Source organism: Paramisgurnus dabryanus, chromosome 20, assembly GCF_030506205.2.
Source record: "Paramisgurnus dabryanus chromosome 20, PD_genome_1.1, whole genome shotgun sequence".
Lineage (NCBI taxonomy): Eukaryota > Metazoa > Chordata > Actinopteri > Cypriniformes > Cobitidae > Paramisgurnus > Paramisgurnus dabryanus.
In genome coordinates, this window is record NC_133356.1 from 20,746,943 (window position 1) to 20,773,289 (window position 26,347).

Consider the following 26,347-nt stretch of genomic DNA (forward strand, 5'->3'; position numbering starts at 1 on the left):
TTTGTAGTGCAGGGGTGAGTAGGGATGTAACGGTATAAAAAACAAATCACGGCACGGTAGCATATCGGTATGATGCCTGCGGTATGGTAATTATTGAAACATTTACAGGAAGGAAAAAACAAATGAAGACTTGGAAAAACTGCCATAAGTGTTTATTAAACAAGACTGAACATGTCAAAATGTACAAAGTGCAGTGGGGTTTTTTTTCGCTCCACTTGTAGAGAGGCATCAGATTGGCACGCATGGGATTATGGGAATTGTAGTTCCCGTGTCCCTCCGCTCGCTCCACTTGGCTGGAAAAAAACTTACTGAATCATGTGACCACGGCGGTACCTGGAAAATTTGATACCGGAATACCACAAAATTTATAATACTGTTACATCCATAGGGGTGAGTATGTGCTTGAGTAGGGGGTTGCTGGTGTTTTTTAGCTCAGTTCTTCCGCTCCTTATAAAGGCACTTGTTCCCATGTAACCAACCGCTCCTAAAAACAAAAAAATATTATTGACACTGCATTTATACATTTTACAGACACTTTTTGACTGCGTTCAATCTATAAATTATTTATTAGTGTGCTGCATTGTTAAGCCTAACACAATACTCTATCAACTGAGCTAAAGAAGACATAAAGCATATAAAAATGCAGTATTCATGGGGTGAATGATGAAATAAGTTCATTATCATAAAAATGCAGTTGAATTCTTTAGTCTAACACCGTGTCCTAACTAGACGCAGTGCGATATGATTCCCGCAATGGGCAATTTCACTACAGAACGCAATAAAGGGGCGTAGCACGACAGTCAATCACGAATAAAAGCCAATTTTGCTCTGTTTGAGTTTGTTCTGTTTTTTGCTCTCTCGCACTACAGCTGAAGAGTGCACAAACAAACACTGATCCATCCCTCTGCTTTTTATGACTTTTCTTGTGCAACTTGAGGGATTTGTTATATATTTCTGCTTTTAAATGCCTATAATCAGTCTCTTGTTTGATTATTAATATTCATAATGCACAGAACTTTAATTGGATGAGATCTCTGTATATGTGTCAGCCGTGACGTCACAGGAATAGAACCCATTTCTAAAATAGAAATATAGCACTATCGCATCATGGGTGGTTAGGACAAAAACTCTGATTAACATGGGAAAGATATATTTTATTGTGTGTCGCTGCATCACGTCTAGTTAGGACAAGGTGTAAACAAACACTAATCTTGACAAACTATATACTGTTGAAAAGTGTTCAGAGGTTCATATTTCATCACCTTTTTGCAAAAAGAATGTATTTTTAAAAAAAGTCACGAGCCCCCAGGTAAAAAAGTAATATACTTTAGAAATATTAGAAATATAATTGAAGTTCATGAAGTATAAAAAAGTTGTTCCATTTTAGTATTAGCCTTGCTCCGCCCTCCTACGTGCTTCCGCTTAATTTTCACTTCGCTTCAGCAGTACGTCTGGGGTCCTGTCCCAAATGGCGCACTTCATGTGGACTTTCGGTCTCGTGGCCTTAAATTGCGCGTTCTCGCTTAGTCTACGAGTCCGTAGGGTGTCCCATCTGTCATTTTTACACTTTGAAGTGTGCTCATCAGCGCCTCCTTTGCCCCCTTGATGCGGTCTTCAGCGAAGCCCGCACTGCAGCAGGCTTCGCGCACTTTGTCAACCCAGAAGTCCTTGCGAAAGGGCAATCAGACCAATCAGACGACGGAAGGGAGGAGTTCACACTGACGGGCAACTTCTCTACCTTTTTCCGGTGTGATGCTCGAGTCTGTCCCAAAATACGACTCCGGTGCACCCACGTGGACTCGCATCAAGGGTCCCTAAAGTCTGGACTACATGATGTCATCAAAGTGTGGACTCTGAGGAGGACCACAAGTCCGGAGTGTGCCATTTGGGACAGGGCCTATGACTGCTCTGTAGAGTTTCGTTTTCTCCTGCAAAAATCTGCAGGTCCAATCAGCGAACAGAGGGGGGTGGCTAAAAATCATGACGTTAAAAATTCCGCCAAAGGTAAAATTTTTCAACTCCGGCGTCAGCTGGCAATTCGCAAAAAAACACCATTGACGCGAATGAGGCGGAATCATGTCTGCCAAACGCCTCATCCGTGCCGCGAGACCTCCAGACGCGCGTCAACGCGTCTTCACATTGACTTAACATTGAAATCACTCGCGCTTCACGCCTCTAACGTGGCTGGTGTAAACGCAGCATTATGGCTTTATTTTTTTGCATTTTGGGCATAAAACATTTTAATTTTTATGTTTTGTAAATATGAAATATATACTTTATTGCATTAATTTTAATAAACTGCTAACTATTTTTTATTTACCGTATTTTCCGGACTATAAGTCACACTTTTTCCATAGTTTGGCGGGTCCTGGAACTTCAGTTCAGGTGTGACTTATACGTCAAAATTATTTCACATGAACCAAGAGAAACCATTACCATCTACAGCCGTAAGAGTCCAATCTATGCTGCTCCTGTAATTATGTAATTCAATGGATTCAGTGATGCGGAATGACTTTGGGAACTTTTTGAACTTGATTTGGCTTGTCGTGTTAATTTAGCCTATTCAGCCTCCCAGGTATGTTCTGTATGCTATTGTTTAACGTGTAAATAACTGTTTATGATACTTTAACATACGGACATCTATTCAGCCTGCTGTTCTGTGAGCCTGCAGATTAAATGTCTGTTCTTCTGCTTGGATTTTGTGAAATAATAATTTATTAATATTTATTCATTTTTAATAAACACGACGACGTATAGTCCAAGGCGACTTATCTATGTGTCTTCCTCTTCAAAATGCATTTTTGACTGATGCGACTTATACTCTGGAATGACTTAAAAGTCTAGAAAATACGGTAATATTCACAACCCCAGTGAAAAACTTTTAAGTGCCTTCTTTGAAAAAAGACAAAGATTTTGCTTCTATACTAAAGAATGTTAAATTAATTTGAAAATGTGCATCACCTTTTCACCCCCACACTCAAAAAGGGGGGGGGGGGGTTAAATAAATTGGTGAATTATGATTATGATAAAAATTAAAAGGTACTCACCACACATAATACCCAGAGCAGTACTGAACACAGCCATGTAGCCAAAATAGAATGACGTCTGAAATAATCCATACATCCTGAGGAAACAAGAGTCGATGCTTATTACTGGAATCAGATCAATAACTACAAAAAAGACAATAATTCAGGAAACTGAATAGAAATTGAAAGCTTTAAAACATTGTGTACCTCAGACAAAGTTATTATATAGCTTCAGAAAAACTTATACTACTTATATTTCACTTTTTGAAGCATGACCACTGTAGGAAAAGTTACAAACTCACTTTGTTTTGAAGAAATAGTAGTAGAAGGAGTACATGTAAACATAAACCCCTGTTGATGCTCCAGAGAGAAAGCTTGTCCACTGCCTGAAAAAAACACAGATTAATTTTATGACAGATTAACATTCCTTTAATACAGTGTTTCTTAACTCCAGTCCTCGGGGTACTCCCAAAAGTGCTATTACGCCATAAAATATAGTTCCCCTTTTAAATCCGCTTAGAAAAGCACTACGTTTTATTTTGTACCACCAAACTTGCTTGTATAACTACTCGTCTTAAATAGGAAAAACGTTGATGTGTTTGGTCACTTCTAACTTTATCTCTGTTTGATACCATTGAATGAATGGGGCTAAGCTAAATGCTATCGAAGTGTCGCAGCGCGCTCCAGCGCTTACTTGCATGCACACAGATGATAGAGGGATGTATCAACAATTCTTAGTTAAGGTAATAACATAGTTTAATATTGAAAATGAGTAGACTATTCCTTTAATACTTAACTCAACACTTAACAGTTTTTTTAAACGGAGTTTCAAAGGACTATAAACTATCCCAAACGAGGCATTAGGGTCTTATCTAGCAAAACGATTGTCATTTTTAAAAATATGCACTTTTAAACCACAACTTCTCATCTAGGTCCGGTCCTGTGATACGCCAGCGCGACCTAACGTAAATGCGTAGTGACGTAGAAAGGTCACATGTAACATATATGAATCGCAAATTTGCGGACCATTGTAAACAATAACTGACACAAAGACATTAATTAATATCATTCCACATACAACAACGCCGGAACGGTCCTCTTTCAACACACTCGTAAACACTGGGGCGTAGTTTCGCGTTCTGTGACCTCTTGACGTCATGACGTATTGCTTGAGGTCACGCTGGCGTATCACAGGACCGGACCTAGACGAGAAGTTGTGGTTTAAAAGTGCATATTTTAAATTTTTCTTGTCAAAAATGACAATCGTTTTGCTAGATAAGACCCTTATGCCTCGTTTGGGATCGTTTAGAGTCCTTTGAAACTGTTGAGTGTTGAGTTAAGTGTTGAGTTAAGTATTAAGTGTTGGGCTCTATTAAAGTCCAATAAAATGAGAAAAATCCTGTAATGTTCTCCTCAAAAAACATAATTTCTTCTCGACTGAACAAAGAAAGACATCAACATTTTGGATGACATGGTGGTGAGTAAATTATCTGGATTTTTAAGAAAATTGACTATTCCTTTAACACAAAATGACACATAATGTGTTAAAAGCATAAGACACTCCGTTCTAAGAGTGTAAAGCAGAATTGAACCCTAGACATTCTAGCCTGTTATCACAGATAATTTATTTCTATTTTGCATTTTACTTGAGAAAAAAAAAAGAAATTTGCACGATTTCGATAAATTAGATTTATAGTTTGTTGAAGCGGAATTTTTGTAACGATCATTGATGGAGCCAATTAACCAGAATGCACTGCGCAAAATTGAGTCATTAGCTCCACCCACTGATTGATGCAACCTTCAGGCTTGTTCGACTTCATGCGGCGCCGCAAGAACTGCATGAGCGATTTAAAAGCAAACTCCTCCGTATGATTTCACGAATCACTCTTGCTGTACTTTGACGTCATCCAGCTGTCGATTCTTGCGGTGCCACATGAAGTTGAAAAAGCATAATAGCTTCTTTTACCCTCAACCTGCTCTCAAATCCATTTAAGTAAACTTGAAGTTAGCCAGCAGACGAACCCGACCAAAGAGCAACTGTCTCTGAAGGGGAAATCACCAAAACCCAAGATGACTAGAACCTGTGAAGTATGTGGATGTAACGACAACAAATTCAGGCCACTGGGAGTTTTTATTGTTTACCTTAACGCAACCTTCAGTTGACACACCATTAACAGATTACTCGAAAATTGGAATATGCAGCCAGCACTTTCGACAGAAGGATTTCGAGTAGGCCTACTGATTTTCAGCCCAGTTTTCCACAGACTCAGGTAATGTGAAATGGTCAAAATATCTAAAACATCATTTGGCCTAGTTGTTGCTTATTTTCTGTAACTACGGTAAACATACTATGTAGAAAGTTATTATTATCATGTTATTATTATGAACACGGGCAAAGCAAGCTAATATTAGCTCATTCTGTGCAGCTGTCAATCAAAGAATAACATCATCTACTGTCAATCATCTCGCCTCAAGACCCGCCCGCATTCAGAACTTTCAGAATATGTATGGTAGTCGTCTATTTTTCTTTGGTGATTTGATGTGTCGACTGTAGCAGTTAAAAGCTTTAATTTTTTATATTGAGTAGTACATATGATGGCAGCACAACCAACTACATAAACGTGATGAAATATAGTGTTGGAGCATAATGTTGATTTAGGGTGAAGTTCCGCTTTAAAAAGTAATGCAAACAACATTAACAGATTGCTCCTTACCATCTGTAGTCTTCAGCGTTGAGAAGAAAGGATGTACAGACGATGGTAACCCAGACCGTCACGATGCACAGGAACATCAGTACCAGCATCATGAATCCATAAACATAGTAAATCTTATCAGCCCAGAAAGATGCGAAAATGAAGTACCTAAAGAAGAAAGTGAGAGGTATTGTATTTAAGAAGCCTATGCATGTAACATTTACATACATATTGATTGTGGATCTAAATACATACACAGTGTGCACACTTACATCTCAATAAATATTAATCCGAATGGAATGATCCCACCCAGACACACAATAACAGCTGGTTCCATAAACCTGCTAGACACACACAAAAACAAAAAACACAACAACAACAAAAAAACAGTTAATAATGTGTCATTTTATCTGTTTTAGATTAATGTCAAGAAGAAAAAGTGATACTGCATGGAAAGTGAAATTGTGACATTTTTCTCAAGTATGGTAATAATAACCTATACTCGAAATGTGACATCATTCAAGTTTTTCCATTGTTAAATTGAATTTAGAGAGAGGCGGGCCTTAATGTTGTGGTGACAGTAGTTTACAGTAGATTCTGCACTCACACAATGTATCGTGTGTGTTTGTGCACCTCTCACCCACGATCAAGGTCAGAGCAAGTGCCATCTTTTTAAAGTTTCTGCTAATATGACAGTTAACAGCAAGCCAAAGATTCAAAAGCCATCACGTTTCAATATTTGACTGACAGGAGAGCTGACTCGGTGTATGCCTAGTAAGATAAAATTGGTCTGCCTCATGTTTAGATTAACATATGCAGAAACAGTGTGTGTTTTGTGAGCTTTTAAACATTACATAATCACAGAAAACACAATGAAACATTTAAAGGCAGCTACGAGAAAACCAAAGCAGGTATGTGACTATGAAGCATGGTTGAGGAAATTACCATTTCTTTTCAGGTATGGGCCTGGGTACAGCGTTTACCCTGCAGGGAGAGTTGGGCTGGCCAGACAACTTCCTTCCCAGGATTGTCCCCACCAGGTTTAGTGGCAGTATTACAAAGAAACAGATGCAGCAGACTACAACCTAAGCAAGAAAAAACATCCATGATATTTAAATGTGTGCAAATTTTCTTCCAACAGGTACAATAACTGAGTGTTTTAGGACTGCCTACTGTGAAATTCATAATTTTAAAATGATTTATGACTAAATGACATTAATGTGCCTAGAACAAAGTCCAATAGTGATATAATAACATATAGGGCCCTATCTTGCACCCAGCGCAATTGACTTTTCCATCCACAGACGCACGTCGGCAAACTAGGGAATGAACTTGCGCTCCCTGGGCGGTTCAGCGCAAAAAAAAGAGGCGTGTTCCGGCGCAAACCATTCTTGATGCTATTTGCAGTTTCAAAAAACAATTGCGCCACTGACCAGAAAAAAAGTTTAAAGTCAGTGGCGCTTTGCGCGTTGTTCATTATGCTATTTTAAGGGCGCATGCTTGACCATAATGTATAGCGTGCACAACGCGCATACAGTTTGCTTATCTAATCTACACAGATACAACAGTTATTTTTGCAAATCATAAATTGTTACACTAAAAAATATTAATACACGAGATAAGGGAAATCATAGTGGTGAGCATTGTGGTGATAGTTTTTATTTATTGTGTGGCTGCGTTAAAAAATTCTCATGCAAATAACGATTAAAATATTTTCATAAGTTTGTTGTGTGGCTGTATTACGTTTATTTTATGTAAATAATAATTAAAATGTTTTCATAAGAAACCTTAATGTATATGAACTTCATTTGTAAGAGTACTTTGGGGTTGGACCCTTGCTTGCGTTTCTTGGGTCCGATTTCAAAGCCCCCAAACCCTTTCAGCGGTGAGGGTGGAAGCAGCGATGTCCTCTGCTGGCGTCTGTGTAGAGGCAGATCCACCCGCCGTTACACGGCGTGCACGATTTATGCTGGCAAGATTGGGATTCCCCGTCTCCTGACATCATTGTAGTGCTTGGCGCAACGATGGGGATGCCAGCTGATGAGACTGTGGCTATTTCCTCTCACACCTGTTTAACCTACGCTGATTTGGGCGGGTTTCTCCCATCCCCATACAAAACAACTTCTCTGTCTTTGACTGCTCTTACAAGAACGGGGGTCTCCTCGGCTGTAAACCGCTCCTGGCGTACGCCTGGTAAATCCGTCATAATAATAGCAACCCGCCATGGAACTTGCGCCCTTGCGTTTAAAGGGAATGTTGGATAGCGTTCTGATTGGTTTATTTGATGTTACGCCCAAACCACACCTATGAATAATGAACCTACTTCAGACCAACCCCTTATTGATTTGCGCCTGGCGCAAGAGTTATTTCTCACGCTGGGAAAATAGCAACAGTGCCCAAGATCCGCCCACAAACTCACTTGCGCTTTGCGCTTCGTACTTGCGTTTCAGATCGTTAAAATAGGGCCCAAAGTGTGAGAATAAGTGATTGCTTTTTCCTACACTTAGCAGCTGATATGAGAAATAGTTTAAAACAGCCATCTCTTCAAACTTCATAAAAGAAGACAGATGAAAATCTTACCATGGTGCCGAATGAGATGGCTCTGGATGAGTGGTAATAGATGGCAATGAAATTGATGAAGAATGCTGTGCCACACACCATGGCAGGAATCAGAAAAGCTCCAATAAACATCTGTTTTATCCATCTCCTGCCTGCAGAATTATATAATGAAAATTATCATCACTTTGCTGAAAGACACTGGTCATATATACATCATGCTGCTACAACAACACTTTAAAATAAGCTAAAATAAGTTATCCACTTCCTTTATCCATTCTAATTTTGAAGAATACAATTTTAGTTTTCTAATGCAATAAATTACAATGATGGCACAATTATATTTTGGTCTACAAAAGTAACTTTAAAGATTTAAACCCACTATTTTATATTAAAAGATAACAAGTAACATTTCAGTTAACTGTTTTAAAGCTTTTGAAAGGCAGTGTATATTACTGTGACACTATATATGTATATTTGCACACCTCCTTGTTTTGCATACAGACTTCCGCCAAAGTAGCCGTTGACTGGGGATGTAGCAGCATAAACAAATATGGCTGTATTAAGCATGGAGCCTATTTTGCTAAGGCAAACATAAAAGTTTATGAACAAGGTTATTAACAGAAATATAAAGCTTTGTTTGAATCATTGTTCCTGTAGCTCAATTGATAGAGCATATCACTATTATTATGATCATAGGTATACTGGGCCTAGCTATGTCCGACACAGTGAAAAATATTTATGCCTGTTGCCCAATCTTCTTAACGAAATTAACTGAATGCTTTTAATAAGTTCTTTACTGTGTTTTTGTAAATATATATAAATTTTATGATATAATTTATTGGTGCGGCCTCTCACTCTGTTAGTAAGAGGTCTAACTCACTCCGTATACAAGTCCTCAATCATCCCCAAAATAATAACTATAAGAGAAGCAGAGAAGATCTGACATCCAGAGCCGATGAGGGAGGAGAAGATCAGTGGGTGGCTGGATGGCCTGAAGACATCACCATGAACCTGCTTCAATCCATATTCATCTCCAAGATCACGATCCTGAGTGAAAAAAAAGTTACGAAATATAAAGGATAGGAGAAGTATGATTTGTTTAAACATGGAGCTCTTAAAGGGACACTCCACATTTTTTTTAAAGGGTAATTTTCCAGCTCCCCTAGAGTGAAACATTAGATTTTTACAGTTTTGAAATTAATTTAGCCGATCTGGTTCCTTCCAATAGCAGGGAACTATTTTCGGGCACTGTGTAATATCAGTGCGCCTGCTGCAGCCATGTTACGGCAGCAAAGCCCTTAATTATTACGCCAGAATGAGAGTATAGTTCCTAGCCATATCTGCCTAGAAAATCACAACTTTAAATTTTCCGTCAGTCCTAGATTTTCAATATTTTCAAAAATATCGAAAATCTTTAGTCATTTTTAGTCATGGAGTGTCCCTTTAAAGCTTTTAATAAAATATTCAAAATATTTCTCTCATATGAATGATTACCATGTCATCCATTTTCTCTTCTTTGCTGTATCTGGCGTAGTCTTTCCTTAATGTCCTCATCAGAATCATTGAAACAAGATCCACCAGGAAAATCACCATCATAAAGGAGTTGAATATTGAGAACCAGTGAATCTGTAAGGTACAAAACACATTATAAATATGTGTGCTGGTTGTAACTGTCTTCCATCTCATGAGGCTGTTTACACCTGGTATTAAGATGTGTTTTTGTCAATCAGGTGGATGAGAGAAACACAGTCCGTTTACACCTGCTATTTATCTACATGTAGATGCTGCACAATGTTTTGTACATGTATATGTAAGAGCCTTTTCTGATATTTCAGCACAATTAATGAAATAAGCTTGCGCAACTTTCACATGCTCGCAAAATGAAACTAATGAAAGACACAGAGATCAGCCGCTTTGGTTTTATCAATGAAAGCCTAAAGTTAGCGCTGTACACTGTGTGTTTGTGCTAGAAGTCAGAAAACATGTAAAACATTGTGCTTGGTACATCACATTAGATAATAAATGGGTGGAGAGTAAGCGCTTTTTGGTGGCTGCTCGAACGCATTTGATCACCTGAGCATTTACACCACAAAAGCAATCTGGTCGAAAGTGTTTTCCACTATCACTGAATGTGGTTGAAAGTTGATGTGAAAGTGGGTGAAGTAAGCACCTGTCTTTAGCGTCGTCCACTTGTGATCTGATTGACAAAAACGCATCTTAATACTAGGGATGAACCGATAGGAATTATACAATACTATACAGTTGGTCTATTAGCTAGTTTATTTCTGCATCAAATTATTTTTACTGAACATGGATTTTATCTAATTAACATTCAACTGACCAACATAATAAGAGAGGCACAAATTAAGCTAAAACAAATATAATAAGACAGCACGACAACCTTCAAAGGTGGTTTTTGCTATTCAGCATTTATTTTATTAACAACATTAACTCATTTTTTTTTTTTTTTTACATATAATGGATTTCTTTATGCAGTTAATTAATAAACAATCGGTATCGGCCTTTCTCGTGCTATTGCCGATATGCCAATGGTTTAAAATTCATCAAAAATCGGCCGATAAATATCGGCGGCCGATACATCAGTGCATCACTAATACCATTATAAACAGCCCCGTTACACCAGGATATAGACTAGGAGTTAATGTGCATTACTTACTCTGTGTTGAAAGAATGATGGATCAAGGTATTTGTCAAATCTATCCTCAAATTTCACATCAGATTTTTTCCATTTAACCTGTGAGAAAAACCAAAAAGATTATAGTCAAAAAAGCCAACAAATGAAATCCAGACGAACAGAAATATAATACATGTAAAGTAGTCCAGAGGCCATTATTACATGACAACAATAAACTTTATATACAATACGTTTTTGTTTTTTAAAGGGCAATGTAGCTATGCTAAGCGAATTGGAAAACTAAACAAATAAAATCACATTTAATAGTCAAATGACTATTTAGTAGATTTCGTAAGTTTTTAAGATTTACTCACAGAGTAAGACATGCTAATTCTTGTGTTTGGAACAAGCTTGACTTTCCCCTCGCTGGTCAGGTTAACATCCACGATCCTATTCTCATTGTATCCGATTTCTAGCTTTTTGTAAGTCCAGAGATAATAGTCATCCCCATTCTCATCAGCTTCACCAACAATTCCTTAAATAATGTCATAGAAAGATGTTTCAGTTTACAGTAATCCACGAAAAAAGAAAGAAAAAAAGTAAACACTCAACAACATGTTTTTTATGGATAATCAAAATGGAAATTGAGTAGTGCCCTACTTTACTGTACCTATTATAAACCTTGCTGGCATATCATTTTAATTATCTCAACGGCTGTCAACCATTAAACTATCATGCATATCAGGGTGAAAGGTAGTTATTTTTTCAGAAAATATGCGCAATAATACATACATTTAGGATACTTTGAGTAGAGCTTTCTGACCAATCACTTTAGCTTCCTGGTTTATTTCTACTCACCCCAGATGGGAAGGTCATCTATATACATTTGGTACCAGTAGTGGTTCTTGATGGCATAGACAAACGCATCATTTTTAGCTTTGTCCAGGTCAATTTCACAATATGTTCCCTGCAACACCTCATCTGCAAAAGAGAAATCCGTTTTGCAATTACTAAAAAAAATTATAGATAAAAAAAGAATTACAATATATTATGGTTATTAGCCATTCAACATGTGATTGTCCTCCGACCATAAGTTAGTCATTTTCATAGTTGCCTGTTTCATGAAATTACTTCCATTTAGTAAACCTTGATCAGGTCAAATTGAAAAGGTGAATGTCTGTTACATACAGTCATACCTTTAAATTGAATGTCCAGACTGCTGAACTCCATGTCTATCCCCTGCAGTGCATCTCCTAATGTCTTATGATAATGGTCTATAGTTCTCCTCAAACTGACACAAAATGGTAGAGAGAAGTATTTATAAGTCTCTTGTCTGTTGTGATAAGGGCCCACAGTATTCATCCATAGAAGCACCTCATTGTTATCTTCGTACTGCAAAAGAAAGAGACCAGTCAACAATGGTTTAAAATATCACAGTCGATTGTGTAGTGGACAGTGCTCCGACGCACTTTTGGCAACCAGAGTTCGCTTCGATCCCATACCCCTCTCTTCACCCTGTAGTTTATTGTCCTCTCCTACTGTGAATATTAAATAAAGCCCCAAAAAATAACTTAAAAGAAATATATTACAATTCTGTAATGCTCTTAAATCTTTTAGGATGACACTTAAAACACAAGGTATTAAAACAATTATATAACAACTAGTGCTGCTGAACCATTTCAAAATGTACACGTTTGCACCAAAAGGGTGCATATTGATAGTTTTCGTGTCACAATACGTACTTGGGGGAATGCACAGATGGAGGGCAAGAGAGCACTATCTGCCATTGTCCGCCGGTTAAGAAGCTAAACATTTTTTTTTGTTTAGCCTAAATACTGAATAGTCAGTTGTTGTGAGAGACACACATGGGCTATGCTCCTACAGAATGCCGTCAGAAAAGAGAACCCAGAGAGGAGGATTTTGTGAATTTTGTGCCATAAACGTATGTCCCCAGTGAGGAGAAAACAATGGGAGCCATCAATATACACTCATATTTACAACGACCACTTCATCAAGGGTAACCTCACATAACCACTGAATATAATCATTACATTTTTAACCATAAATAATATTTTTGAATTAGGGATGCACCGATAGGAATTTTTTGGGCCGATACTGATTTAAACAGACAACTTCTGGCCGATGCTGATACCGATATTAAACACTTGTATACAATACTATACAGTTGGTCTATTAGCTAGTTTATTTCTGCATCAAATAATTTTTACTGAACATGGATTTTATCTAATTAACATTCAAGTGACCAACCTAATAAGAGAGGCACAAATTAAGCTAAAACAAATATAATAAGACAGCATGACAACCTTCAAAGGTGGTTTTTGCTATTCAGCATTTATTTTATTAACAACATTAACTTTTTTTTTTTTTTACATATAATGGATTTCTTTATGCAGTTAATTAATAAACAATCGGTATCTGCCTTTATCATGCTATTGCCGATATGCCGATGGTTTCAAATTAATCAAAAATCGGCCGATAAATATCGGCGGCCGATACATCGGTGCATCACTACTTTGAATCATTTTCTTACCTGGATTGTTATTACATATTGAGGCAACCAACTACAGTGATTAGTTTCACCAATAGCTAAGACTTGTTATGTGAAAATGAAAAAGTGATGTGAAAATGCTATGTTTTGCAAATAATTACAATTTTTGTTGTAATAAGAGTATTAAACTTGTGTTCAGACTGAGCTTTATTGTTTTTCATTAGTAGTTAGTACCTCATAGATAAATATTGTGAAAAAAGGTATAATTATCTGTACCTTATAGTACATATTAGGACCTTTTATATTAGTATAGTACATATTAGTACTTAAAGGGTACTCCCCCAGTGACAGTTAGGGTACATATTTTGACCCTTTTTTAACAGTGTACATTCTTTTTTATAATCTGAACTGATTTAAATACACTAGGCTTTACATACTCGAACCATCATAAATTAAACTAAGGAGGATCACACTCAAGCTAAATTTTACATCATTCCGAACACAACAAACTGAAATGTGTGTCTCATGACAGATGAAATAAACATGGATGTGCAGAGCGCAGATTCTGTGTCCTGAGTCACAAAAGATTAAATGAATCAAGCACATTCGAATGTGGTCAGTATGGACAAATTACTACAAAAGTCATAAATTAAAATACTGGTTCTAAAATCGGCTCAACATTTGTACAGGAAGGATAATGTATAGGCAAGAGGTTTTCATCGCAGAAGTAAGCTCTTAAACTGTGATCAGGTCTTGTATTATAATGAAGTGGCTTATTTTACCATAACAACCTTACATGGCTATTTAAACATTTAGTAAGGTAAGAGCATCACAATTTTCTCATTCTGACCTGAACAGAACTTTTGTGAGTAAAACACATTTACTTTCGGTTTTAAGATAAGACGTTCAAATGTCACGAACACACTATTTGGTTTAATCATTTGTAAATATAATGCCAGATATGCTAAGACATTTTTATATTTAATTTTGTGTAATATTAAATTGTACCTGTCAAAATGATTTGCAGCATGCACGGACGCGGTTGGTGAGAGGGAGATTTTTTAAAAGTAAAAATGTTTTGCACAATTTATATATTACTTATGAATATTTTAGAAAAATTAGTTTGGACACACGTAGGTTATTACGTGTATTTTGGATTTTAATTTAATTACTGTCTGTGCCTACCCAAATCACGTGGCCTCATCCGAGCGCACTTATTCTCCGCCTTGCGTCTTTTGAAGACATGTGTAGCACCATGACCCAGAAAAGACTTACACACCTATGGCTGATGCATGCCCACACAGAAATTCTAAACTCCCTGGGCATTCGTCCCTCATGAGAGACTTTGGACTTTATTAGGCTATACAACCGGCGCAATGCGCGACGCGAGTGTCTATTGCTAGCGCGTTGATAATATGCAGTATTAACGGGATCACAACGCGGGTTTGCTTATCACATACATATATATATATGTGATACAGCACAAAAACGCTTTTTAATATGAAAAATTAAAGGATTGATAAAAGACTATTATTGAGTCTCTTGGACATAAATGATGACCGAGACGTTAGAAGGCGTAAAGAGCTGCTTCATCTAGCTAAGTAAATAAATGCTTTGCTTTAAACAATTGTATCTATTTTTAAATGTTTTTTAAATGCTACAAATTTATTGTATATAACGACTCTGTACCTGTGGATATGGTGAGATGAGAACGTTTGTAAATTATTTATCTCTTGTTTCAAATAAAGTATTTTTAGAGTACAAACCTTATATAAAGCCTAATATATTCAAAAATGTAATTATACACCATATATTTCTTTATAAAAGTATACAATATCAGAACTAAAAGCTTTATTATTTTTGTTCAATTTATGAATTATTTATTATAAAGACAGTAATAGTACTATTTAGTAAAAAAAAAGATATATATAAAAATATACTAGTTACTGTGAATATTTTACTATTAATCGACGTGTGATCCTTAAAAACGAAAGTAAAATATGTTCGTCCGCATGGACATTGAAAATTGTGAAGTTTAATTAATATTATATGTTGTTATTATATGTTGTTAAATATATGTATGTATATCTGAAGTTGTAACGAAAGTAATTTCCCCTGGGATTATTAAAAGTATAGACCCTTTTACAGCTCACGTGATCAAATAGCCTGCGCGCGCATTTGGGCAACAGAAGTGGTGTTATTCCCCATTGGTTCTAACGTGGTAGCAACTCAGAAAGTTTATTAAAACGGTTTCTCAACATCAAAACGTTTGGTTGCACTAATATAATATACTAATATACGTATATATGTATCTGGCAACTTTATTTTTGGCCATCTGCTAACGTCTTTTATCCACTCCACTATAGTACACGGATCTGGTAGCTGTGTTGAAAATGTTGATAAAGTCAATTTTTTTAAAATAACTTACTGTTTGTGTTGCTTCACTGTTGATTCTTACGATACTTCCGTTGCCTAAATGCGCGCGCATACGCTGCCACGTCGTCATTGTGTACAAACAGTAAAAGGGTCTATTTCTGCTTCTGATTATTAGCGCATACTGTATATTCATCTGAGAACTGATGATGTCTGTGTGTTTCAGACCCTGGCTGTGTGCACTGAAGTGTATATGACCATAAAGTAGTGAAACTCAATGTATTTATTTTTAAAATGTATTTTAAATAGGCCTATAGGCTCATAGGTTTTTTGTTAAAACAATTCCCCCTGTTCAAAATGACTTTCAATCTTTGTAAGAGATTCTCTATGACTTTTGGCCACAACTGTCAAGATGTCCAGACTGCAAAAGCAAAATTCATGTAGATATATTCCAGCCTTAAAATGTGGATTAATCGGCCACCTCTGCTCTGACTTTTGAGTAACCATGAACATAATAAGCATAAGCTTAACCATGGTAACACCATTGGCAGGCAAATGGTAAGATGCTAAGTAACTACCAAACCAACTATGAAATTTGTTTTAAAAAAGAAATACTGTTTGCAGATACATCAAAACCAGTGCACAGCCAGGGAACTCTGTAAGGCCATTAATCTTACATTTCTGCGACAAGACAAGCATTCTTTGTTGGGGGTTTAAGAGGTTCTAAGGTTCTTAATTTTTTAAGAGCCCACAATTCAAATTGACTCATGGTTACGAATGGATTCAAAATAATTAATTCTTGTTTTTTAAATCAAATTTTGATTCAATATATTAGATTTCATTCTAGTTTGCTGTTATACCTTTCCTATTTGACTGCGGTAGAAAGTTTATAGGTATAAAAAATATGGCTGAATCAAATGTAAACCTTGACATGTAAATAAAACAAAAATCTTTTCTCAGATGTTGTAAATAGGTACTTATATACATAAGGATGTAAGATTTAAACAGAAATCATTATTGTTAAATATTTTCCTTCACTGTAATCATAATAATATTGATCAATAAACTACATTAAATACGTTTTTGCCTGCCATATACTTACAGTTTACACAGACAAACCAAGCTGAGAAATGTTTATGAAGGGGTTTATTGTCTAATGCACTGATAAATCAAAACCTAACTGAAAAAATATATGGAGATAAAACCCAACTGACCTTTTCACCAACCAATTGAACTGAACTTATTTGTTGAAAAGTACAAAAGTTGCCCAAAAACAAACAGCAAATCATTTGGGGTTTCAGACCCCAGCATGAGACAGATCAGACCCATAGTCACCCTAGTCATTGATCAGGTTATTGTTAGATTTATCTTTATATTTATCCACATAACATTATTTTAAGATTCTATGAATACACCCAATGTAGGATATCAGAGACACAAAGACATTCTGCCGTAGATGGGAAGATTACCGGTTTCACGGTTGACCACGATAAAATGTCATGGGTTATATCGTTTAAAATGTAATTATCATTACAACCGTGTTTGATTACCGTGATTTTGAAAACTTGCGGTAAATCCTGTCCAGCCAGAATCAGTTTGACGCAGGCGCGCACATGCAACATCGTTTTTTGCACAACAAGAAGGCATTTAAGGGATAAAGTATTGTATTCATTCACGGTAAACTTATTAGAACGATTTGTTTATTTTTTTACCACAGAAATAATTTCAGGGGCATGAAATATTAAATTGTTTTTCAAAAATAAAACCTGTTCAAATGTTTTCAGTGTGTGTATAAGTTTTTTTTTAAACATTTCCATCTCATTTTAACACAGCCATTATAATATTGATAACCGTAATAACTTTGGACACTGTACTCATGATATGAATATTTTAATATCGTCCCATCCCTAGTATGCTAGGATACAATACTTTTCTAAACTCAAAGAAATAGAGAGGGCGTGATCCTGTAAATCAGGTAAAGTTACACTACTACATCTAAAAGGAAATAAAGGGAGCGTGCAGTAATGATGTCAAAAGACAAACACTAGAATTCAACAGAGTCAAGAGATTTTTGGTTAAAAGGAAATAAGCGATTAACGCTCTGATCCACTAGACTATATTATTCAAAAAATAAACACGACAAAAGGATCAGTAGACATCAATCTATTTTAACCATGCTACAAACTCCGTCTTTGTCCAATGTTTTTTACCATGGCACCTTACAATAAAGAGAACATTCACAATCCTAGATCTCTGAGATTTGACACCTGGGAGTAAGGCAGATCTCTTGAAACTCCGTGTGATTGATTGATTTATTACGGACGAAGGTGAACAAATGTGCGGTTAAAGATTTCAACCTTGTTTCATAAAGAGTAGTTTAATCGTTTATATCAGGTTTTTTTTTAACTTTTGATGGAAGGAACCCCAACATATAATGAACCTTTAGTTAGTGACACCAGTTTCCCAAAATATATATACATATTTTTATAAAGAAAAATTCAACTTTGTTCTGTAAATAGTAATTGTGAAATTATAAACAGCAAATTGTTTACAAACTTAAAATAATTGGCTACACTGTGTTTTTTCTCTTAAAAATTTCTGGGCACCAGCGTGAAACCCCTTGTTTAGAAGACACTGCAGAAAGCTATACCAAACTGTAACAATAAAATGAACCAAATTAATACATGAAATGTATCTGGCTAATTATTTATGCTTGCATCTTTATGATATAAAACACGCTTGAGGAGTTAACAAAAGTGTTTATTAAATGTTTGTTGGAATTCTCACGTGAGATGTGGACACACTTGAGCACCTTACATTAAAAGCAAACGTTGTTATCAGCAGAATTATCCCATTGCTACATAAAACCCTGGATCAACCGGATATGTGTGTGTACTGTGTAGAGACACATACTATAAACAAAAGTAACACACAGAACACATCAATCGTCTTTGAAGGCGATACAAAATCTGAACACTGAGGCCCGCAATTTCTCGTACCTTGTGCTCGTGTTCCGCTCGAACTGGCAATAATACACTCAAAACAGTCGTCAACACAACCGATGCGATTTTCCACCTGAAGAGCCCCATTATTTCCTAAAAGATTATTTCCAGATTTGAGACGGTATCTTTTGGGGGGTATCCCACCTTCCTTCTTCCTGGTTCCGTGACAGTGGTTGTCTCGAGATGCTCACATAGGAGTTTGTCGTAAAACTGGGGCTCGTTCAAGCTCACACCGATGCGCAACGTTTTGAACGAAATGTTTCCTGGAAACGGCGTGCAACAGGTTTTACAAGCGTTCTCTCTTGTTTGGTGGGTATGTCAGAACTGCAGTCCAATCAGCAGCAACATGTAAATAAACCACGCGGACCGACGCGGTACCAAAGAGACAGCTTGCACAATATGGGTTCAAGTTGGAATGTTCTTTTTCATTCTGGAAGGAAAGGGCAGTGATGGTAACATCGAGCGTATTTTACAGTATTAAACACGCATTTATAACGATTTCATCAGGCTGCAAAAACATTTTAACACACATCCCATGTGTTCTCAATGTATCGCAGATAGTTTGCATGGAATTTTTTTCAGTATTCTGATTTTGGCCAATATGCATAACTAACCTCTCCATTTCACAAGAAGAACCACACCATGTGAAATACACGCATACTTTGGTGTTATTTAGTGTCTCGGGTCTACAGTAATTTTGAAGTGTCATGTTTTAGATCAGCACCATATAACGTTTTCAGTACCATAATCATTTTCCTAAATAATATGGCAGCTATTTGAATTTAATCCCACAGCTATTTTGTAATTATGCCACGTTGTTTGTTTTGTTTTATTTTAATTTGTTTATTTAAAATTTAAACCAATGTAAACCAATAAATTACTGAATTAAATTAACAGTTCTTGATTAAAATAACATTGGTGTTTAATTAATAAAATAAACAAGCGTAGATAAACAATCCGTGTACTGAATATTAGTCGTAACTTCTCTATGGCCGACATAATGCATCATTTTTTTTATAAAAAAAAAATTAAGAATATACATAAATTCAGGGAAATAGAAGATAAGTTACAGACAGAGTTTAACTTACAGACAATTGATTATTAATACAAAGGAAAAGAAATAAAAGTGAAAAGAGAGAGAGAAAAAAATACCAAATCAGTAATTGGTTGGTTAGACTGTGTATAACAGTTATAAACTCAACATCGGAGTAAGAATAGTGCATAATTTAAATTAAATCTTTGAATAAATCATAATAACTTAAGTTAAGTTTTTTATAAGTCTAAGAGATGTAACAATGGATCTTAATTCAGTAAGAAAAAGTGGAAAATACAAAGGCAAGGCAAGACAAGGCAACGCAAGGCAAGGCAAGGCAAGTTTATTTGTATAGCACATTTCATACACAGAGGTCATTCAAAGTGCTTTACATAGAAATGAGAAAACAATATATAAAAGAGAAAAAAGAAAATGTAAAAATAAGAGATACACGATAAAATCACAATAAAAACAAAGATACATGAGAATTTAAAATAACAATTAAAGAAAATAAATGTGATTTTAATAAAAACAGTTTAAAATGTTAAAAAGAATAAAACAGGAGTAAAAATGACTTGAGTTAAAAGTGCAGTCAGTGTGAAGCAGCACAGTGCTCACTCAGTAAATGCAGTGTTAAACAGATGTGTTTTTAATCTAGATTTAAAAGTGTTTACTGTTAAAGCACATCTGATCTCTTCTGGAAGCTTCTGGATTCCAGCTACAGGTGGCATAAAAGCTAAATGCTGACGCACCTTGTTTTGAGTGAACCCTTGGTATTTCTAACTGACCGGATCCTAATAATCTGTGTAACCTGTAAGGTTTATATTCAGTTTGCATATTTGTAATGTATTTGGGTCCTAAGCCATGAAGTGATTTATAAACGAGTAACAATACTTTAAAATCTATTCTAAATGTAACAGGAAGCCAGTGTTAGGACCTGAGGACTTGAGTAATGTGCTCAGATTTTTTGGTTCTGCTCAGAATTCTGGCAGCAGCGTTCTGTATGAGCTGCAGCTGTCTAATGGTCTTTTTGGGGATCCCAGTAAGGAGTCCATACCATTAATCCACGCTGCTTGTGATGAAAGCATGAACAAGTTTCTCTAAGTCCTGTCTTGAGACAAAACAACTAATTCTGGCAATATTTCTGAGATGGTAGAAGCTGATTTGCTTATCGCTTTCACGTGACTACTGAAATTAAGGTCAGACTCTAAAATTACACCAAGATTTCTGACTTTATTTTGTGTCTTTAGACCCCTAGAGTCAAGGTATGTGTTAACCTTGAGAGTTTCATCTGTATTTCCAAATACAATGACTTCAGTTTTGTCTTTGTTTAACTGGAGGAAGTTTTGATGCAGTTAATTTCATCAATGCATTTACATAGAGAGTCAATGGGGCTGTAGTCATTGGGTGACAGGGCTAAGTATATCTGGGTGTCATCTGCATAGCTGTGGTAAGCAATTTGGTTCTTTTTCATTATTTGTGGGAGCATATACAAATTAAACAGAAGCGGTGCAAGAACTGAACCCTGTGGGACTCCACATGTCATGGATGTCCAATCCGATTTATGGTTACCTTTGTTCACATAGTAACATCTCCCTTTTAAGCATGATTTAAACCATTTGAGGACCGCCCCAGAGAGCCCTACCCAGTTTTCCAGTCTATGTAAGAGTATGGTGTGATCTACTGTGTCAAAGGCAGCACTAAGATCTAGTAGCACCAGCACTGATATTTTACCTGAATCAGAGTTTAAGTGAATATCATTTATTATCTTTATGAGCACTGTCTCTGTGCTGTGATGCTGACGGAAACCAGATTGAAAGTTGTCCAAATAGCCATTTGAGTTTAAGAATTTGTTCAGCTGATTGAAAACAACCTTTTCAATGATCTTGCCTATAAACGGAAGATTTGAGATTGGTCTGTAGTTGCTAAGTTTTGTCTAGGTTACTCTATTTTAGGAGAGGCTTAACAACTGCTGTTTTTAATGACTCTGGAAAAGTGCCTGTGATCAGAGGGGTATTTACTATTTTTAAGAGGTCCGTTTCTAAGCAGTTAAGCACCTTTTTGAGAAAAGATGTGGGGAGCTTGTCAAGGCTGCAAGTTGATGCTTTAAGATGTTGTACTGTTTCTTCCAAGGTTTTTATATCAATTATGTCAAATTCTGAAAGAATGACTAATTTCTGAGGTTGTTGTAAATGATATCTAACTGACCACATACAATATGATGCCGTATTTATCGCCATTCTGATATTACTGATCTTCTCAGAGAAAAAGGTTGCAAACTCATTACATTTGTTGTCAGAGAGCATTTCACTAGGAACTTGATTTGGGGGGTTTGTTAGTCTCTCTACAGTAGCAAAAAGTGTGTGAGTGTTGTTTATGTTTATGTTGTTTATAATGTTTGAAAAGAAGGTCTGTCTAGCTGTGCCTTGTTCTACATTGAAAACACGAAGACTGTCCTTATAGATGCTATTATGTACTTCAAGTTTTGTTCAGCTTTTCTGCATGTTCTTTTCATGTGCTGTACTGCTGTTGTGTTTCTCCAGGCTGCTTTACGTCTGCAAGTGATCATCCTGACCTTTACTGGAGCTATACCATCAATGGCATCTTTAACTTTTATGTTAAAGTTTTCAAAGAGAACATCAACAGAGTCTGCCGATATGTTTGGCAACATTGATATAGCATTCATAAATACCCCTCTGGTGTTCTCATTTATGAACCTTTTTTTGACATAGACAGATCTAGCATCAGTGGCAGGGCAGATCAATAAATCAAAGTAAACACAGAAATGGTCAGATAGCGCTTCATCCTTGATTACAGTGGATGAAATGTCTAGACCCTTGCTAATGAGCAGATCAAGAATGTGTCCCCGATTGTGTGTAGGACTTTGCACGTGCTGGGTCAGATCAAAAGTGTTTAAAACATTACACAGTTCAATCGCAGTATTGTTTTCTGCATTGTCTATATGAATATTGAAATCTCCAGCAATAACAAAATAATCAAATTCAGAGGAAATTGTTGATAAAAGTTCTGTGAATTCATCAACAAATGCTGAGGTGTATTTGGGAGGTCTATAAATAATTGTAAACAGAATGCGTGGTGTACCTTTTAGAGCAATACACAAATATTCAAAAGACTGGTAATCACCAAGTAACACTTGCTTGGATTGAAAGGCATCTTTGAATAAAGCAGCTATTCCTCCACCTCTTCTAACAGCTCTACAGACACATATAAAAGTAAAGTTTGGAGGGGCTGAGGATTCATTGAGGACTGTAGCACTACAGCTGTCATCTAACCAGGTTTCATTTAGAAACATAAAGTCCAGGTTGTTAGTGGTGATAAGATCATTAACTAAAAAGGATTTGTTCTTTAGTGAACGAATGTTCAGAAATGCCTTCTTAACAGTAACTGGTTTTGCCACTTTATCAATCTCAGAATGACGTATAATAGGCAGTAGATTAGATAGAATTGCTGTGTGGCTGGAGAGGGCCTTCGGCTTTCTATCACATGTCAGGACACAGATAGGGAAAGCTAAAGGGACATCCGGCTCCTGCTAGTTCTGAGAATATTTATGATTGTTACTGCTGACGTAGCGGGGACCCAACACATATCAGTTACCAGTTTGCAGATGAGGGCTGGTGTGATCCCTGACATTGAGGCAGAGGTCGAAGTGCTCTCTCAGATGGAGGGGGAGGGCGGGCTGGGCCCGAAGGCTTTGGCGGTTGAGGAGCCCGCCGTTTCTTGGTTGATATTTGGGGACTCGCAGCAATAGAGTGGGAGAGCTTTGTTCCAGCAAATACCAGTTTCTCAATTTTCTCTGAAAAGCACAGAAGTGGTGATGTTTGAGAGAGGGAGGGAGATTGTGACGGCATCAGCTGTGATTCTGGTGTTCCTTAAGGCTGGGGGGGAGTGTTATCAAGGCTTCCCTGGTCGTTATCAACAGAAACGTCCTTGACTGCAGAGTTTTATCCTTGTCATCTGAATGTCCATCCAGGTGCTGGTGTAAATTCCTGTGGTCATTTCGGCTGTTCAGTAGTGGACTGGCACACTCAGGTGATGGATGATGCATGAAGAACAAGATATTGTCTTTAAGCAGTCTAGCACCTACTTTGTTTGGGTGGATACCATCTGTGTTAAAAAGTTGCCTTTGACTCCAGAAGATATTGAAATGGTCAATGTAATTCAGTCCTCTTATGGTGCAGGTTTTTTGCAGCCATGAATTTAAGCTTAGTAGCCGAGAAAACATATTTGTCCTCAGGCTGGGAGAGGTCCACTGATGAAAGATTGAACTTTCAGTCTTGCAAGTGTTTCAAAAAAGTTCATTGAAATTCCCCTTAAGGAGCTCAGACTGCTCTTTCCGAATATCATTCTTTCCCACATGTTTGACAATCCGACTGACAGACTTATGTTTCATTAGAATGTTGCAAAGTTCCTTGTTAACATCAGAAACCGTTGCCCGAGGAAACAGTATTTTTTGTTTCGAGAACTGCAATCTTTTGTAAAAGTCTGTGGCAGTTTGAGCAGCAGGTGGATTGAGATCCAAAAAAGGCATTTTTTCTTCTTTTCTTCTGTTTGAGTTTTCTTCTGTTTGAGTTTCTGTTTTAGGATTGTCAGCTGCTGGCAATAGCAGACTGGTAGACCGCTATGACAAATTCCCCAAGTTGTTGAATATTCCAAATATCAATATAGTTCCAGGAATTTGTAGTTTTAGTGTGAGTGCCCAATTGTTTAGTTTGAGCACTGTGCTGAACGGCTGGTAGTTGAATCAAAAGATAAAAGCGAAAAAGCAAAAGCGCAAAGCACAGAGCGCAAGTAAAAGCGTCCGAACAACAGTAAAACATAGGATTTAAGCCATTTTTGTTTGTGGATGAAGACTTTACCACATAAATTGTGGTATATTTTCAAGGAAAAACATCTTGGGATATTCATAATAGGGGATAATATCTTTGAAAGTGAAGTTATGGGTCATATTTACAGGGTTGAAAAGGTAGACACTTAAATCAATCCAAAATTGACTGGTTAAATTACATTCAAAAAAATTCATTTTCAGAACCACAAAAAGAACAGGGCCCGGTTCCTCGATAACGTTCACTCTTAGCGCGTTAAGAAGACTCAAAAAGATATATCTTACCAAAGTTGTTTGTGTTCCTAAGTGTGTTCCCCGAAGTGTCTCTTAGGAAGCTTCTTAACCCGCTGCCACTAGGTTCGACGTAACAATGTCGCTGTCCCAAGTGAAGGTGCTGAATTATTTGCGATCGATCTCTCAGGGATCGATTTTCCACTTCACGCGAAGGTGCATTACGGCGTTAAGAAAGACAACACGCTCTATACAAATGGAACATTACTCAAATTATTCCAGTAACATTTATTTTAACATAGTTTAAGTTATCCGTAAAATATAAACTATAAATTAAATTATCAAATTGTCAGTGATACGTGTAGACGAACCGGGTATCCCTCGTTAATCATCCACCCTCCATATACCGTTGTGCCGCTTCTTGACATGGGTTTAATGACTTTTAAAAATTATTTAATACACTTTTATACTAATGGTAAGGTACTTTACAATCAGAATTGATTGGCAAGCAGCTGCAGTTACTTCTGTTTAATGCGGTATTGCTGGCCATTGTTTAATGTTTTCAATAAAAAGCAATCTATCTACAATTAACAGAGAGAGAGAGAGAGAGAGAGAGAGAGAGAGAGAGAGAGAGAGAGAGAGAGAGAGAGAGAGAGAGAGAGAGAGAGAGAGAGAGAGAGAGAGAGAGAGAGAGAGAGAGAGAGAGAGAGAGAGAGAGAGAAGAGAGAGAGAGAGAGAGAGAGAGGAGGAGAGAGAGAGAGAGAGAGAGAGAGGAGAGAGAGAGAGAGAGAGAGAGAGAAAGAGAGAGAGAGAGATACAGAATTATGGTCTGAGAAGATCCAGCAGCTCCATAATGAGTTGTCTTGGGAGGCGAATTTTTTTAATTTAGCCATGTCAGGCAAAATGTCAAAAGGGTTGCCGATTTAAAAAAATGTCATGGACTAAACCCTTTGTTTCCCTTTAGGCTACGTTCATACTACAGTCTGAAACGACCCAATTCCGATTTTTTTGCCCCTATGCGACCTGTATCTGATCTTTTCATGACAGTCTGAACGACACAGATCCGATCTTTTCAAATGTGACCCAGGCCACTTGGGTATGTGGTCCTGAATCCGATACGTATCCGATCTTTTGAAATGCGACCTTCGTCTGAACGGCCAGGCCACATGGATCCGACCCGTACGTCACTGATAGGCTACAAACGTCATAATTCTGCATTGAAGTAGGCAAGAACGATAAGATAAACAACAACCATGGGCGACACTGCTCCACATCATTAAATTTTGGCCGTATGGGTGCACACGTTATATGATTTCACATATAACAGCGTTCTCCAAATATATTAATATATAGCATATTATTATAATGCTGCGAATAATATAAGTAGCAGCTTTCAATAAATATTTTTAAAATGCGTTTATAAATCCAACAACCCCTGTGACC

General features: G+C 36.9%; 2 protein-coding genes across 3 annotated transcripts in view; both read right to left on the bottom strand.

Moving 5' to 3' along the window:
- LOC135787170 (lysophosphatidylserine lipase ABHD12-like) overlaps positions 1-26,347 on the bottom strand; it is a 48,909-nt gene that overhangs the window by 12,918 nt on the left and 9,644 nt on the right. The gene's annotated exons all lie outside the window — the stretch shown is intronic.
- LOC135787166 (transmembrane 9 superfamily member 3-like) lies at positions 169-19,065 on the bottom strand. Of its 2 annotated transcripts, none has more exons than XM_065296964.2 (15): positions 18,795-19,065; positions 12,110-12,305; positions 11,772-11,894; positions 11,288-11,448; positions 10,956-11,033; positions 9,773-9,904; positions 9,159-9,325; positions 8,761-8,858; positions 8,300-8,430; positions 6,665-6,804; positions 5,992-6,060; positions 5,741-5,887; positions 3,329-3,412; positions 3,048-3,124; positions 169-484 (listed from the first exon to the last, which is right to left on the bottom strand). In XM_065296964.2, exons 1-15 carry the CDS (start codon positions 18,882-18,884, stop codon positions 366-368), a joined length of 1,812 nt encoding a protein of 603 aa, XP_065153036.1. In that variant the 5' UTR covers positions 18,885-19,065; the 3' UTR covers positions 169-365. The 2 variants fall into 2 exon arrangements, with proteins under 2 accessions (XP_065153036.1, XP_065153035.1); XM_065296963.2 differs by having other exon boundaries at positions 5,992-6,063.

Coding starts and splice junctions, on each gene's coding strand:
- LOC135787166 (XM_065296963.2), bottom strand. CDS start 18,884: ATGGGGCTCTTCAGGTGGAAAATCGCATCGGTTGTGTTGACGACTGTT. Junction 11,895..12,109: donor TCTGGACATTCAATTTAAAG/GTATGACTGTAT, acceptor TCTCTTTTGCAG/ATGAGGTGTTGCAGGGAACA. Junction 3,413..5,740: donor AACGCTGAAGACTACAGATG/GTAAGGAGCAAT, acceptor TGTTTTTTTCAG/GCAGTGGACAAGCTTTCTCT.